Source organism: Danio rerio, chromosome 25 (genome assembly GCF_049306965.1).
Source record: "Danio rerio strain Tuebingen ecotype United States chromosome 25, GRCz12tu, whole genome shotgun sequence".
Classification (NCBI taxonomy): Eukaryota; Metazoa; Chordata; class Actinopteri; order Cypriniformes; family Danionidae; genus Danio; species Danio rerio.
In genome coordinates this window covers 18569816-18587138 of record NC_133200.1, presented here as the reverse complement: position 1 = coordinate 18587138, position 17323 = coordinate 18569816, and the positions used below count along the sequence as shown (strand labels likewise).

At 34.2% G+C, this 17323-nt stretch overlaps 1 protein-coding gene and 6 non-coding genes across 9 annotated transcripts in view; 6 read left to right on the top strand and 1 right to left on the bottom strand.

The window, feature by feature from the left end:
- The window catches only part of vac14 (vac14 homolog (S. cerevisiae)), a 210896-nt gene that overhangs the window by 177244 nt on the left and 16329 nt on the right, over nucleotides 1-17323 (bottom strand). The window contains exon 19 of one of the 3 annotated variants that reach the window (XM_009297900.5): nucleotides 14685-15333. The exons of 1 other annotated variant lie outside the window; for it this stretch is intronic. In XM_009297900.5, the coding sequence (XP_009296175.2) occupies nucleotides 15174-15333 (160 nt within the window). In that variant the 3' untranslated portion in view covers nucleotides 14685-15173. 3 annotated transcript variants of the gene reach the window in all.
- trnad-guc (transfer RNA aspartic acid (anticodon GUC)) lies at nucleotides 5893-5964 on the top strand. The gene has a single exon. It is a non-coding gene; the product is annotated as a tRNA-Asp (tRNA).
- Nucleotides 8881-8952, top strand: trnad-guc (transfer RNA aspartic acid (anticodon GUC)). Its single transcript has one exon. It is a non-coding gene; the product is annotated as a tRNA-Asp (tRNA).
- On the top strand, nucleotides 9276-9347 carry trnad-guc (transfer RNA aspartic acid (anticodon GUC)). Its single transcript has one exon. It is a non-coding gene; the product is annotated as a tRNA-Asp (tRNA).
- On the top strand, nucleotides 11944-12015 carry trnad-guc (transfer RNA aspartic acid (anticodon GUC)). The gene has a single exon. It is a non-coding gene; the product is annotated as a tRNA-Asp (tRNA).
- Nucleotides 13018-13089, top strand: trnad-guc (transfer RNA aspartic acid (anticodon GUC)). Its single transcript has one exon. It is a non-coding gene; the product is annotated as a tRNA-Asp (tRNA).
- Nucleotides 14096-14167, top strand: trnad-guc (transfer RNA aspartic acid (anticodon GUC)). Its single transcript has one exon. It is a non-coding gene; the product is annotated as a tRNA-Asp (tRNA).

The window sequence follows — 17323 nt, the reverse complement described above, 5'->3', positions numbered from 1 at the left end:
TGGTTCCTTCAATTTTTCGTCATGATGTCTTAAGGCTGTCACACCAAGGCCCTGCTGGTCATACGGGGGTAAGAAAGACATGTAATAGGATTTTGAGGGAATTTTATTGGCCTAGACTTAAGAAAGATGTGACTAAATACATACGGTCTTGTCACAACTGTCAAATGACCGGGAAGCCTAATCAACGTATTCCATTGGCTCCTTTACAACCCATTGCTGTTTGTACTACCCCTTTTGAACACCTAATCATAGATTGTGTGGGTCCTTTACCCCGATCTAAGGCCGGACATGCTTATTTGCTTACTGTAATGTGCCAGTCTACACGCTATCCTACAGCTTATCCATTGAGATCGATCACAACAAAATCGATTTTAAAGGCTTTGACAAATTTCATGTCTATCTTTGGTATTCCAAAAACAATTCAGTCTGATCAAGGTTCAAATTTTATGTCCCGACAATTTTCAAAAGTTCTACAACAACTAAAAGTTAAACACAATATCTCAAGTGCTTATCATCCTCAGAGTCAGGGAGGTTTAGAAAGGTTCCACCAGACTCTTAAGTCACTTTTGAGATCCTATTGTGTTGAACTTGATTGTGACTGGAAGGATGGACTTCCTTGGATATTGTTGGCTATTCGTGAAGTTGTTCAGGAGAGCACTGGTTTTAGCCCCAATGAGTTGGTGTTCGGACACACAGTCCGAGGCCCGATTGCTGTTTTAGCCGATGAATGGAACATCACTGATCCACCTGAGAATGTTCTAGATTATGTCAGTGGTTTTCGCTATCGACTTTATGAAGCTCGAGCTATCGCTTTGCGAAAACTAGGTAAGTCTCAGGAAAAGATGCAGAGGTTGTTTGATCGCAAAGTTAAACTTCGAAGTTTTCAGGTTGGCGATAAAGTTTTAGCATTGCTTCCTGTTTTAAGTAGTCCGTTTCAGGCTAGGTTTAGTGGACCATACACCATAGTAAAGTGTTACACGAATAACAACTATCTTTTAAGTACACCTGATCGACGAAAGAAAGTACAGGTTTGCCATGTTAACTTGCTGAAGCCATACTTGAGCCCTGTTTCATCTCTTTCAGTACATGTCGTGACCTCCGATCTTGACTCCAGTGTTTCAGGAGCTTCTGTGGACATGACTACTGATCTGGATGAAAAGAGTGGTCCTTCACGAGGAGTTGTGGAAGGACGCCTGAATAATTCGGAATTTCTTGTTAATCTCTCTCATCATCTGTCTCATTTGTGCGAACCAGAGAAGACCAGTATCATTGAGTTGGTAAATTCATTCCCTTCTATCTTTTCTTATGTTCCTACTCAAACTCATGTCATTCAACATGACATTGATGTTGGGATGGCTTCACCTGTAAAACAACATCCATATCGGGTGAATCCTGTTAAAAGGAAACTCCTTGAGAAAGAAGTGGAATATTTGCTTGCTCACCGATTAGCAGAACCCAGTTTTAGTTCGTGGAGCTCCCCCTGCATTCTAGTGACTAAATCAGATCAATCTTATCGGTTTTGTACTGATTATAGGAAGCTCAATTCACTTACAAAACCTGATTGTTTTCCTTTACCCAGAATCGATGATTGTGTAGATCGGGTAGGATCTGCACAGTTTGTGAGTAAGTTTGATCTTTTAAAAGGATATTGGCAAGTGCCGTTAACATCTCGTGCTAAGGAATTGTCTGCTTTTATTACACCAGACAGTTTCCTACAGTACACAGTTATGCCTTTTGGAGTTCGAAATGCTCCAGCGACTTTTCAACGTCTGGTAAATCGAGTGTTATCAGGGATGCAGGGATGTGAAGCCTACCTTGATGATGTTGTGCTGTACAGTTCTACTTGGTCAGAACATCTAGCACAAATTAGAGAACTGTTTGAACGTTTAGCTAAAGCTAACTTGACTGTTAATCTTGCCAAGTGTGAGTTTGGTAAGGCTACAGTGACTTATTTGGGTAAGGTGGTTGGCAGAGGGTGCGTTCGTCCTATTACTGCTAAAGTTGAAGCCATCTCTAGTTTTCCCACTCCCACTACTCGTCGTGAGTTAAGGCGTTTTCTCGGAATGGTGGGTTACTATAGAGGTTTTTGTAAGAATTTTGCAGATGTTGTTGCCCCTCTGACAGATTTATTGAGCCCAAAAAGACCTTTCCATTGGTCATTGCAGTGTCAATGTGCTTTTGATAATGCTAAATCTCTTTTAGCTAATGCTCCGGTGTTGACTGCACCAAACTTTGAGAGACCTTTTCTTCTAGCGGTGGACGCTAGTGCTTTTGGTGCTGGTGCAGTTCTTCTTCAGGAAGATGACAAAGGAGTTGAGCATCCAGTCAGTTATTTTTCAAAAAAATTCAATTGTCATCAGCAGGTCTATTCCACAGTGGAAAAAGAGGCTTTAGCTCTTGTGTTGGCTGTTCAACACTTTGAGGTCTATTTGAGTTCAGTTTGTGGTCCTATTGTCATCTATACAGACCATAATCCTTTAACTTTCTTGGATCGAATGCGTGGAAAGAACCAGCGGATTATGAGATGGAGCCTTATATTGCAACCATTCTCTCTGCTGATTAAACATATTCGTGGCAAAGACAACCTGATTGCTGACGCTCTCTCAAGAGTGTAAAATGTCCCATTAGGTTGGGCATATCTTTTGTTTGTCTTTCTCCCTCTCTCTCTCTCTCTCTCGATTCTGTCTCTCTCTCATTTTCTATCTCTAGTCTTTACTCTGATTTCCTAGGGCCCAGGAGTCGGGGAGAAAACTGGAGTGAGATTTATGGAGATGAGTACTCCTGTTATTGTAAATTTCAATTTAGTTTGTTTATGTTCTGTTTGTTCCACTAGTTGTTTTTGTCGGTTCTTTAGGGAACCTCCTTTTGGAGTGGGAGGTGTGACGACCCCAGGACTTCAGTATGGATGTGGCAGATCCTGATTGGGTGCCTGGTTGTCACCAATTGGCTCAAACCATATAAAAGGGTTTTGAGTGCTAGCTTCTGGAGGACGGTGTGGCTACGGGCCGTCTTCGTGTTCAGATCATCTCTTCATTTCTGAAACCTTATGGTTTTGTTTAGCATTATTTATTTGTGTAGTTAAAGTAGTTATTTTCTTTATTTTCCCCTAGACATTTGTTTATTTGTTGATTTGTTGTTCTATTTAGTTTTATGTATAATAAATAAGTTGCATATACATTCTTTTGTTGTCCGAACTCTTTTATGTTGCGACTCAAACGAGGGGGTCGTAACAGTTTCCTTATTTAGAGGTGTAACTTGGATTCATAAGCCTATAATCAATCTAGTTGATACAGTGTGTGGTAAAATTTGTTTCTCACAGTCTAAAAATAACAAATCTATTCGCTCTCTATTTGTAAATCAAGTTGTATCTAAACCTTGCTCTATTACCTATTGGAATATTTTTGTAAGAATTCCTAAAGTATTTGGTCATTGCCTCACAAATTTTTGGTTACAAATAGGATAAAAGAAATATCTTTTAAACTAATTCATAAATTCTATCCGGTTAAACATTTCCTAAGTAAATTTAAAAAGGATATTGATATAAATTGCTCTTTTTGTTCTTTGCATTTGGAAACCGTACCCACCTTTTTTGGCACTGTGGTTATGTTAAAAAGCTCTGGTATGATGCTTCTGTTTTTATAAAGAAAAGGGTGCTCTTTAACTTTAGTCTGCATTATGAAAATGTAATTTTTGGATATTTTAATTGATAATTTGAATAATGAAGCTTTTGTTATTAACCTATTTATTTTGTTAATTAAGTTTCATATTCATAAGTGTAAATTTTCCAACAAAAAACCTTGTTTTACTGTGTTTTTTAAGGAAATGAAAAATTACTTTTGCACTATTCAGCATATATAGTGCTAATCGAAAGGCCGTTAAAACTGTCCAACTGTGCTCTAGTTTCAATATTTTTGATTAATGTAAAGGTCCTGCTTATTTATATTTGTGAGAATTTTAGTTAAGTATTTATACTCTTATTTTTGTTTGTTTTATTTTATTTTATGTATTGTTGTTATAATTTACTTTCTATCACCCTGGCATAGTTTTGTTTACTATATTGTCATGTATATGTTGTTTAAAGCATAATGAAAAATAAATTAAAAACATTTTATGCGCTATAACTTCGCTAGACATTTCATGCACAATGTTTTTCTGTGCGGTGTCACGGTGCTCAGGCTGACGCACAGAGATTAAATCGACCACTGTAACGTGGTTTTTCCCTTGTGTGTTCTGTGACTACATTAATAATTTTGTGCTTCGATGTCAACAATAATAGTGTTTACTGTGTGCCAGGCTGCTTTGAAGAATTGATTTTGTCATCATAATGTAGTCAAAACACGACAACAGAGTTGATTAAAAGTCGGCATGAAACTAACTTAATTCTTCTGATATTATATCTATAGTAGTGCTTGTCATAAACCATGTATCTGTGCTCTTGATTATTTAGTAAAAATCTATTTTGCCCTCATAATTTTTAATCAAATCAATACCATAACATGCCACCCAAAAATGAAGATGCAGTATCAGTTACATCGTCACATCAATATGTAGCGACAAGCAACCATCAGAATATTTTCAACTGAATAATTATTTTAAAATAATTCATTTGGAACTGAAACAAAGTTTTTTAAAATGTACGTTTTATTATTGTAAATGCTTAATATTTTAGCATATTTTCATGTTAAAATATCTTCCTCATTTCTTTTAGAAATCTATTTTAGACTGATGGTAAAACAATAGTTCCTCTCAAGACCTACAGGCCACAAATGTCCTCACTGCAGTCCATTTCATCCAAGTGCCATTTACTGTAAGCAAAAAGCCTTTCGTTCTTTGTTAACAGGCTTCCATTTTGTTGGCAAGGCTTCCAAATAGTAACTATTTTATATAAAAATATTAAATTTGTAGTAGTTTTATAAAAATAAAAACATATAAACATTTTAAGTACGTAATAAGAAAGAAACTATGAAAAATTTACCTTTACCAACAAAAATACTTATAAAATAACAGCTGTAGTCTATACGTTTTTTAAATAAATACTGAAATGCAAGTATTTTTAAAGAAATAATGTAATAGAAAATAATGAAATAATAAATGTATTCATGAAATGATCAATATATGAATGCATCTAAATGTTTCAATAAATAAATGTATTTAGCAAAATTCCTTGAAAACAAACATTTTATTAATATGCAATTAAATTTCCATTATATTTCAACATTTAATACTTCTCAATATCCCATGTAATGTCTCAATATCCCATTAACAATCTATGTCTTCTTTATGCAATATTATTTATATATTATACCATATTTATACTTATATTTACCTTTTCCGTTTGATCACGTTACTTAAAATAGCAAACACCATATGCAAAGTTTGTGTTGAGATGGTTTAGACAGTAATTCTTTGTTATACAACACATTTTTTTTTACCTGACAATTTGGTAAACATACCTTTCCTATCATCAACACTAGGCTTTTTAAATTCCTCTCCATGGAAATGACGAAACAGCGCCATAAAATCTACGCGTGGCCAAAAGTATATTGCATTGGTTTTGTTAAGCACTACCATAGAGAATGAATGGGAAATGTTAAGAAAGATAAGCTTAACTAGTTGGGACTGTAAAGAGACTAAGCCGAAAAAAAAAAGAATTAATTATTTTAACACTGCTGTGTGGAAGACCGGGATTCAATTCCCTGGCAGGGAGAAACTTTTTTTTTGGTCTTCAGGTGGAGATACTTTTCACTATACTAACAAGGGAGCAAATAAACATTTTGCCTCTTTGTCAAGCCATGAAAGTCTAACCTTTTTTTTTTTTTTAGTAAAATGTCTTCATAGTAGCACTGTAGAGTACCATGAAATTCCCATTTGGCACAGTAATTATCAGTTGCTTCCTCGTTAGTATAGTGGACAGTATCTCCGCCTGTCACGCGGAAGACCGGGGTTCGATTCCCCGACGGGGAGAAACTTTTTTTTTTATCCTCAAAAAGTGTAATATATGTAAAGAAATTTATATTTTTGTTACTTCCTCTTTAGCACAGTGAACAATATCACTGTCACTTTTTTGTCTTTGGTAAATGTAATTTAGCTAAAAGAAATGTAAATGTTTTTTTTTTTGGTAACTTATTGTTACAGTAAGTTTTTGTTGCTATGATGATAAACAAAAAGATATCAACAATCTCTTTTCATTAGAAAATCAAACCTCAGTCTTCTACGGGGTTGTTTATGAAGTAAAAAAAATTATTTTTTTTTGCTCTCTTCCTCATAACTATAACTATACTAACAAGGAGGCAAAACAAACTTTCGTTTAATCTTTAATTTTCTTTTCAGCTAAGTCAAAAAAACTTTTTTTTCTCTGTTCCTGATTCTACTCATGTGCCACAAGCTTTGGATGGCTACTTCCTCGTTAGTATAGTGGACAGTATTTGGTCTTAAAAAAAAAAAAAAAAGTGTAATGTAGCTAAAAAAGGAACCCCTCTCAAAAAATTACTAATTAAGGATTATTTATTATTAAATTACTTTTAGGTACCTACTTTTTTTGGTCCTCAAAAAGTGTAATATAGGTAAAGAAATGTAGTTTATATATATATATATATATATATATATATATATATATATATATATATATATATATATATATATATATATATATATATATATATATATATATATATATATATATATATATATATATAAATCCTCCCAGGCAGGGATCGAACCTTAGTCTTCCACGTAACAGGTGGAGATACTTTTCACTGTACTAAATTACTTATAGCTGTAGTCTTTAAGTTTTTAAATAAATACTGAAATGCAAGTATTTTTAAAGAAATAATGTAATAGAAAATAATTAAATATTAAATGTATTAATTAAATTATGAATATATGAATGCATCTAAATGTTTCAATAAATACATGTATTTAGCAAAATTCCTTGAAAACAAATCATTTTATTAATATGCAATTAAATTTCCATTATATTTCAACATTTAATACTTCTCAATATCCCATGTAATGTCTCAATATCCCATTAACAATCTATGTCTTCATTATGCAATATTATTTATATAATATACCCTATTTATACTTATATATTTACCTTTTCCGTTTGATCACGTGACTTAAAAAAACAGCAAACACCATATGCAAAGTTTGTGTTGAGATGGTTTAGAAAGTAAATATTTGTTATACAACACAAAACTTTTTTTTTTTACCTGACAATTCAGTAAACATACCTTTCCTATCATCAACACTAGGCTTTTTAAATTCCTTTCCATGGAAATGATGAAACAGCGCCATAAAATCTACGCGTGGCCAAAAGTATATTGCATCGGTAGTGTTAAAGGGTCACAAAACACCAAAACACATTTTTTGAGCTGTTGACAGTCGTATATGTGTCCCACACTGCTAAAAACACTATTAGGACACCTATATTTCACTAAAAAGTGTAAATTGGTTGTTTTTGCGTTTTTTTAAGCAAATTTGTACTTCCTGTTTGAAACGAATTTTTGAAGCTGCGTCACGGCCATGACATAATAGCGTGTATTCCAGCGTGCAGACTGGGCGTCTGTGCCTGAGTGAGTCTTATTACGTCTTACAGTGTGATGCATTAATGCATGAGTAAGGCTTGGGTCAAACCAATCAGCGCACTCTATTGTGCAACTTCATTAATATTCATTATTGTCACCGTGTTTACACCACAAAGACGCCACGTTGTGTTGGCAAAACAAGCATGAAGTGTTGCTTTTATAGTTTGCTGCTGTTAAGTTTCGTTTTCATTTTCTCTCTGTGAGAGCTTATCTGGATCACGTGTGGATTAACAGTGTACGCGACGCGCGACAACAATAACGTGTCTAAGGAGGATTATTGTTTACCTGAGAGCTGTTCTCATCTGCAAACGCTGAAATCTGGATTTGCTTGTAGTATTCTCTTCATAAAGACGCGGCTCTAGTTGCTGGTAATTGTTCTGTCTCTACAGATTTGGTAAGTGAGCGACCAGTGCTCTTTGTTTATTCAGTTTGTTCGTATCGATTTAAGTTAACTATTGCACTGAGTGCAGAAATGTTAGCACCGCATTTTGTGACCGGAATAACACACGTGGCTTTCTGACACTACCTGCCGTGTGCATCTAAGTTTCCGGGAAATGCAGAGTTTTTTTTTCTCTCGTTCGCCATGCGGTATCAAACATTGCATGAAAAATACACGCTTGCAGCAGTTCCTCGAATCAAATATCGCGTTTGTCGCGAGAGGCATGAATGAATTTCCTGAATGAAAGAGCCAAACTGCTGTTAAAGTCCAACATTTAATAATTTGGCAAATAATTCGACTACAGATGTCCATGTAGGTTAAACACCATCACTTTCTCCTGTCTGTGTGGGTGTGTATTTTGACTCTGAAACTCGCGCGTGCACAAATAGACACTCCCACACCATCCCACTTTAGTTCCTCCGACACTCCCCCCTAAACAGAGCTGGACACGCCCACTTTTCTGACTTTTTCCAAAGTAGAGGTGTGAAAACACCCTGCTAAAACGAGGGGGTTTCATGGCCCTTTAAGCACTACCATAGAGAATGAATGGGAAAAGTTAAGAAAGATAAGCTTAACTATTTGGGACTGTAAAGGGACTAAGCCGACAAGAAAATGAATTAATGATTTTAACACTGCTGTGTGGAAGACCGGGGTTTAATTCCCTGATGTGGAGAAACTTTTTTTTTTTGGTCTTCAGGTGGAGATACTTTTCACTATACTAACAACGGAGCAAATAAACATTTTGACTCTTTGTCAAGCCATGAAAGTCCAACCTTTCTTTTTAGGAAACTGTCTTCATAGTAACACTGTAGAGTACCATGAAAATCCCATTTGGCACTTTAATTAGCAGTTTCTTCCTCGTTAGTATAGTGGACAGTATCTCCGCCTGTCACGCGGAAGACCGGGGTTCGATTCCCCGACGGGGAGAGACTTTTTTTCTTTGTCTTCCACAAAAAGTGTTATAAGTTTTGTTACTTCCTCTTTAGCACAATGAACAATATCACTGTCACTGTTTTGTCTTTGGTAAATGTAATTTAGCTAAAAGAAATGTAAATGTTTTTTCGGTAACTTATTGTTAATGTAAGATTTTGTTGCTATGATGATAAAAAAAACATATCAACAATCTCTTTTCAGTAGAAAATTAAACCTCGGTCATCTACGTGGTTGTTTACCAAGTCAAAAAAAATAATGTTTTTTTTTTTGCTCTCTTCCTTATTTAACCTATGTGCCACAAGCCGTGAACTGTTACATCCTCGTTAGTATAGTGGACAGTATCTCCGCCTGTCACGCGGAAGACCGGGGTTCGATTCCCCGACGGGGAGAAACACTTTTTTTTATTTAGTCAAAAAAAAAAGTGTCATATAGCTAAAAAAAAAGGTACCACTCTCAAAGAATTACTAATTAAGGATTATTTATTTTTAAACTCTTTTAAGTTATATTATTTTTTCATCCTCAAAAAGTGTAATATATGTAAAGAAATGTAATTTAGTAATTTTTTTATTTAAAAAACTCCCAGGCAGGGAATCAAACCTTGGTCTTCCATGTGACAGGTGGAGATCCTTTTCACTGTACTAACATGTATAGTGGTCAGCGTTTCTGCCTGTCACGTGGAATATAAGGGTTAAATTCCCCAACAAGGAGAAAAATAATTTTTTGGCCTTCAAAATATAAAAATGTAATTAAGCTAAAGAAATCTATTATTATTTCATTTTAAAAAGGTACCCCTCTCAAGGAATTGTTAATTAAGAATTATTTATTATTATATTCTCTCATTCATTCACTTATATGAATAAATAATGACACAAGCACAAGATTTATTATATCTTTATACAAAATTATCATTTATTTTATGTTAATTGTACTTAAACTGTGTCTAGATGAAAAGCAAATACATATTTGTTTTCTACTATTTGTGGCCAAGACAGGATTTAAACCCATGATTTTGTGTATGTTACTTGTCCCGCCTTGCCTTCTTTCCTATTGGCTAGACAGCGCTCTACACCTACGTGATAGGCCTCCAAGTGATAGGCATAGATACTGTCCAATATACTAACGAGGAAGTACTGCAGAGCATGACTGCCAAATTAGAGTTTCATGTTACTTTGCAGCGTGATGAAGCAAATTTGATAATAAATAATTGTTAGTACCCTTTTTTTTAAGACCAAAAAAAGTTTCTCTCCATCAGCGAATTGGATCCCAGTTTTCCACATGACAGGCAAAGATACTGTCCCCTATACTAACAAGGAAGTAGCCAACAGTAAAGGGCAAAATGGGACTTTTATATCACTCTAGTCTACAGTGTCACCATGAAGACAGTTCACAAAAAAAAGGTTGGACTTCATGGCTTGACAAAGAGGCAAAAAGTTTATTTACTCTCTTGTTAGTATAGTGAAAAGTATCTCCACCTGAAGGCCAAAAACAAAACGTTTCTCCCTGTCATGGAATTGAACCCCGGTCTCAGGCGAGCGAGCATACTCCACTATACTAACAAGGAGTGAGAATGGGTTATTTTTAGCTCTCTGAATACTGTAACTGTGCATTCCAAAAATAAAAGCTGGACAATTTTGAAATAGAAAGCGTAAATGTATTTTGATCTAGATCAAAAGTCTAAAATCTGTAAATATACACCATTGCGTACAAAAAAAAAAATGAAATCACGCAGCCTTTTTTTAGCAAAAGTAATACAACAGCACCCTCTGTTGGTGGTACATTATGGTCATTTAAGCGCCAGCATTAAAGAGATATCAATCATTTCTAAAGTCCATTATTTTCTTAAATTTTTTATTGGTATTGTACTGTTTTTGTTAAATATTTTATTTAAAAAAATGGTAAATAATACATAATATTACAAAATAACCCCACAGCACTTAAACTTCCAAAAAAGCACTTGTAAATAAAAAACTTTTATTAAAAACTGCTTTTTTAATAAGAATGTTTATTCTCTTTTTGGCCCAAATCGACATCAAGTTGTGTCATGGGTAGGGCCAGATGGAATCTGCAAACATTTTTTGCTATTTCTGCGCAGAATTTTATTAAAAATCTCCAGATTTATGCGTAATGATTTTGGAAGTATTATAACTAATACCCCTAATACATGAACTAAAAAGTAATACATTTTAAACTTGTCTTTAATGTTTACAATGCAAATCTAATTAGATTTATTTATTTATTTGGTAAACAAAGCAAGTTTCTCATATAATATCTCTACTAAAAAACTGAAAATATTACTTTACAAACTATTGTAAATAAATCATATGAACATTTTCATATCAGTCAAAACATTATACTGAAATTAATTTAAAAGCTGAATAAATATAAATGTACACACATTTACACAAGTAAATAAACAGAATCAATGATGAGCTAAAAATCTGCACAGATTCTGTGTGGGCCTAGTCATGGGGATTAAAAACAACATAATTCAAAGAGTATTGATCATGGTCCACTTTATTTGAGCTTTTTTTTCATTTTACAGAGAGATGGCTTTACATAAGGCCATATGTAAAACATGATGTAATGAACAACAAATAGACTCCGACTGTATGGGAATGCAGAGAATAAACCAAATATCCTAAATGCAGAGAATAGATAAAATCGTAATTTTTTTCCTCCACAAAAAGTGTGTAAAGAAATTTATAAGTTTTGTTACTTCCTCTTTAGCACAGTGAACAATATCTCTGTCACTTTTTTGTCTTTGGTAAATGTAATTTAGCTAAAAGAAATGTAAATGTTTTTTTCGGTAACTTATTGTTAATGTAAGATTTTGTTGCTATGATGATAAAAAAACATATCAACAATCTCTTTTCAGTAGAAAATCAAACCTCGGTCAACTACGTGGTTGTTTACCAAGTCAAAAAAAAATGTTTTTTTGCTCCCTACCTCATTCGAGCTATGTGCCACAAGCAGTGCATGGTTACATCCTCGTTAGTATAGTGGACAGTATCTCCGCCTGTCACGCGGAAGACCGGGGTTCGATTCCCCGACGGGGAGAAACATTTTTATTTTTATTTAGTCAAAAAAAAAGTGTAATATAGCTAAAAAAAAAAGGTACCACTCTCAAAGAATTACTAATTAAGGATTATTTATTTTTAAATTTTATTAAAAATCTGCAGATTTATGCATAATGATTTTGGAAGTATAACTTCCAAAATACCCCTAATACATGAACTAAAAAGTAATACATTTTAAACTTGTCATTAATGTTTACAATGCAAATCCAATTAGATTTATTTATTTATTTATTTGGTAAACAAAGCAAGTTTCTCATATAATATCTCTACTAAAAAACTGAAAATATTAATTTACAAACTATTGTAAATAAATCATATGAACATTTTCATATCAGTCAAAACATTATACTGAAATTAATTTAAAAGCTGAATAAATATAAATGTACACACATTTACACAAGTAAATAAACAGAATCAATGATGAGCTAAAAATCTGCACAGATTATGTGTGGGCCTAGTCATGGGGATTAAAAACAACATAATTCAAAGAGTATTGATCATGGTCCACTTTATTTGAGCTTTTTTTTTCATTTTACAGAGAGATGGCTTTACATAAGGCCATATGTAAAACATGATGTAATGAACAACAAATAGACTCCGACTGTATGGGAATGCAGAGAATAAACCAAATATCCTAAATGCAGAGAATAGATAAAATCGTAATTTTTTTCCTCCACAAAAAGTGTGTAAAGAAATTTATAAGTTTTGTTACTTCCTCTTTAGCACAGTGAACAATATCTCTGTCACTTTTTTGTCTTTGGTAAATGTAATTTAGCTAAAAGAAATGTAAATGTTTTTTTCGGTAACTTATTGTTAATGTAAGATTTTTTTGCTATGATGATAAAAAAACATATCAACAATCTCTTTTCAGTAGAAAATCAAACCTCGGTCAACTACGTGGTTGTTTACCAAGTCAAAAAAAAAATGTTTTTTTGCTCCCTACCTCATTCGAGCTATGTGCCACAAGCAGTGCATGATTACATCCTCGTTAGTATAGTGGACAGTATCTCCGCCTGTCACGCGGAAGACCGGGGTTCGATTCCCCGACGGGGAGAAACATCTTTATTTTTATTTAGTCAAAAAAAAAGTGTAATATAGCTAAAAAAAAAAAAAAGGTACCACTCTCAAAGAATTACTAATTAAGGATTATTTATTTTTAAATTTTATTAAAAATCTGCAGATTTATGCATAATGATTTTGGAAGTATAACTTCCAAAATACCCCTAATACATGAACTAAAAAGTAATACATTTTAAACTTGTCATTAATGTTTACAATGCAAATCCAATTAGATTTATTTATTTATTTATTTGGTAAACAAAGCAAGTTTCTCATATAATATCTCTACTAAAAAACTGAAAATATTAATTTACAAACTATTGTAAATAAATCATATGAACATTTTCATATCAGTCAAAACATTATACTGAAATTAATTTAAAAGCTGAATAAATATAAATGTACACACATTTACACAAGTAAATAAACAGAATCAATGATGAGCTAAAAATCTGCACAGATTATGTGTGGGCCTAGTCATGGGGATTAAAAACAACATAATTCAAAGAGTATTGATCATGGTCCACTTTATTTGAGCTTTTTTTTTCATTTTACAGAGAGATGGCTTTACATAAGGCCATATGTAAAACATGATGTAATGAACAACAAATAGACTCCGACTGTATGGGAATGCAGAGAATAAACCAAATATCCTAAATGCAGAGAATAGATAAAATCGTAATTTTTTTCCTCCACAAAAAGTGTGTAAAGAAATTTATAAGTTTTGTTACTTCCTCTTTAGCACAGTGAACAATATCTCTGTCACTTTTTTGTCTTTGGTAAATGTAATTTAGCTAAAAGAAATGTAAATGTTTTTTTCGGTAACTTATTGTTAATGTAAGATTTTTTTGCTATGATGATAAAAAAACATATCAACAATCTCTTTTCAGTAGAAAATCAAACCTCGGTCAACTACGTGGTTGTTTACCAAGTCAAAAAAAAAATGTTTTTTTGCTCCCTACCTCATTCGAGCTATGTGCCACAAGCAGTGCATGATTACATCCTCGTTAGTATAGTGGACAGTATCTCCGCCTGTCACGCGGAAGACCGGGGTTCGATTCCCCGACGGGGAGAAACATCTTTATTTTTATTTAGTCAAAAAAAAAGTGTAATATAGCTAAAAAAAAAAAAAAGGTACCACTCTCAAAGAATTACTAATTAAGGATTATTTATTTTTAAATTTTATTAAAAATCTGCAGATTTATGCATAATGATTTTGGAAGTATAACTTCCAAAATACCCCTAATACATGAACTAAAAAGTAATACATTTTAAACTTGTCATTAATGTTTACAATGCAAATCCAATTAGATTTATTTATTTATTTATTTGGTAAACAAAGCAAGTTTCTCATATAATATCTCTACTAAAAAACTGAAAATATTAATTTACAAACTATTGTAAATAAATCATATGAACATTTTCATATCAGTCAAAACATTATACTGAAATTAATTTAAAAGCTGAATAAATATAAATGTACACACATTTACAGAAGTAAATAAACAGAATCAATGATGAGCTAAAAATCTGCACAGATTCTGTGTGGGCCTAGTCATGGGGATTAAAAACAACATAATTCAAAGAGTATTGATCATGGTCCACTTTATTTGAGCATTTTTTTTTCATTTTACAGAGAGATGGCTTGCATTTACATAAGGCCATATGTAAAACATGAGGTAATGAACAACAAATAGACTCCGACTGTATGGGAATGCAGAGGATAAACCAAATATCCAAAATGCAGAGAATAGATAAAATCGTAATACAAAAAACAATACTCATTTACAGTACGTCATGAGAAGATCTTTTTATAGATTAAAAGCTCCTAATAATAAACATCCAGGGCTTGGTGCACGGTTCTGTACAAATAGTTTAGGTTGACGCTTAATTCGTAACGTATCGACTCAAAGCGCCTGAACATAAAGCACTTCACGTAGCATAAAAATAAAGCACACTGAAGTCCCTCATGTCTGTAGTAGTTGGAATACATTAAAATCTGAACAAAGCGTCTACTATAGGTTGAGCCGAGATCTCCAGTCTGTTGTGTAGTATCTTTTCAGACTCACTTGTAACCGTTTACATCAGCTTCCTGTCTGGATGCTCAGATCGGCCCGTCCTCTGATGCCTCACTTCCAAGTGTTTGCTCTGGACTCGGTCAAAATGCTGGAGGAGTTCGCTGTAGTCGATGTGCGGCTGGGCTAAATGTTTGTCTTTGACGGCCACCTTTTGGTCTTCCCTGAAAAAGTTTTCAGTTTTTAGTCATTTTGAAGATGTCAAACTGTTTGCAGTTTGTTTTGTAGGGCTGTCATTATTATGAAATTAACCAGATGAATTATTGTGTGAGTGTTGAGGCCCAATCCCAATTCGGTTTTTGTACCCCCACCCCTTCCTTTTGACCCTTGAAACAGAGAGTGAAGGGGAAGAGCTTCAAAATTTACCCCTAAGAAATGTGACAGCAGTACAACACCTGCACACATCATCATATGTCATCGCGATCTCTTACTATATATGAGATTAATGATGGCGACCGCTGTAGTTATTCTAGTTGGATTATTGTTTGGTATTTATCTTCAGGAAGTCACTGAAGGCAACAATATCATGTTATCATAAGAATAATGTGGCTATAAGATTGTAGCTGTACTGTACATTTACACTGTGCTCATATTCTTCTATGTAAACACACAAAAATAACAATAACATTAGAGCAGACACTGGAAAAGCCCCTCATTTTGTGCATTCACGTGAAGGGGTGTCCTAATTCTCTTTAGCTTGAAAGCGTAAGGCTCAGGGGAAGGGGTAGATACCCCTTAGAACTGAGATTTTTCAGGACCACCCTCGATACTTTTTGCGGTTGGGTCTGTTTTAGTTTGGCTCATATTCTCACCACAAACGAACCGCTTCAGGGTTCGTTTGAAAGCTTACCAAGACCACCTTTTTAAGGAGGTCTCGGTACGCTTTTTTGGTCCAAGTTTGGTGCGCATTCGAGTACGATTGCTACATTCACACCTGCCCAAACGAACCGCACCAAGAGGGAAAACAAACTCTACTGCGATTCAACCAAACTAAACAAGGCAGGTGTGAAAGCACCCATTGTCATTTCTGTTGACCACATAAACACAGCGATCAAATGTTAGCAGAAACTGGACTTTTTTTTAAATTCCAGTACCGAACTCAATACTTTTCCAATACCGAACTCAATTCAAGAAAGAAACTCATGAAGGTTTAAAAACGAATAAGTGAGAGTAAATAATGAGCTAATTTAATTTTTTTGGGTAAACTATCCCTTTAAAATAGGTGTGCGCTAACTCAGTCCTAGAGTGCTGGGGTTCTGCAGAGTTTAGCTCCATCTTGCCTCAACACACCTACCTAAAAGCTAGTTTATGGGTGTTCAATCCTGTTCCTGGAGCGCTACTTTCCTGCAGAGTTCAGCTGCAACCTTGATCAAACGCACCTGTCTGTAAGTACTTAGTTGGTTTAGTTGTTTTTAATCAGGGTTGGAGCTAGTCTTTGCAGGAATTGGGAACCCCTGTTCTAGTATGACTAGTAAAAGATCGATTAGCTGGTTCAGGTGTGACTAATTTGGGTTGGAGCTAAACTCCGGCCCTCCAGGGTATCCTTTTAAAGTAAATTTAATAAACACAATTGAATTTTAAGAAATGGTGTTTGTGGGAATGTGCAGTTACTGTAAATTGTACCTGGTCTGTGTAAGTGGAATATCAATATTGTACGTGTTAAGTTAGGGATAAAGTACATCCAGGAGGTTGTTATTGCGGAGTAATGCTACGGTCACACAAGAGTTTGAGCATGCAAAATTCTGTAGTATGGTGCTGCCAAAAGGAGCGGGATTAAACAAGATGATTAGACATTTTAAAACGTGAGCGATTAGTCCATATTTTACATTTCTGTACAGAGAGGTCATGTTTTGATTCTTGATTGGTCAGAGTTCACCAAGCTTGAACTTTGCAATGCAGCGAACTGCGAAACTTGTCGCATGAGCTTGCGTTTCCGGTCTGACGCATTTGTATGCATATTAATTCAAGTCTATGGGGAGAAAAGTCCAGTGTGACCGCAGCTTTAAGCCTGAAAGTCTTATCAGCAGCCCAACGCAAAGCAGAAATGCACCATACACAATTGTTTTACTCATGATCTCATCTCATGTCACTTTGCCATGTTTTGGTTTTATTTGTCAGCTTATGCCTTCAACTTTGTAGTGGTGAAACTTATAG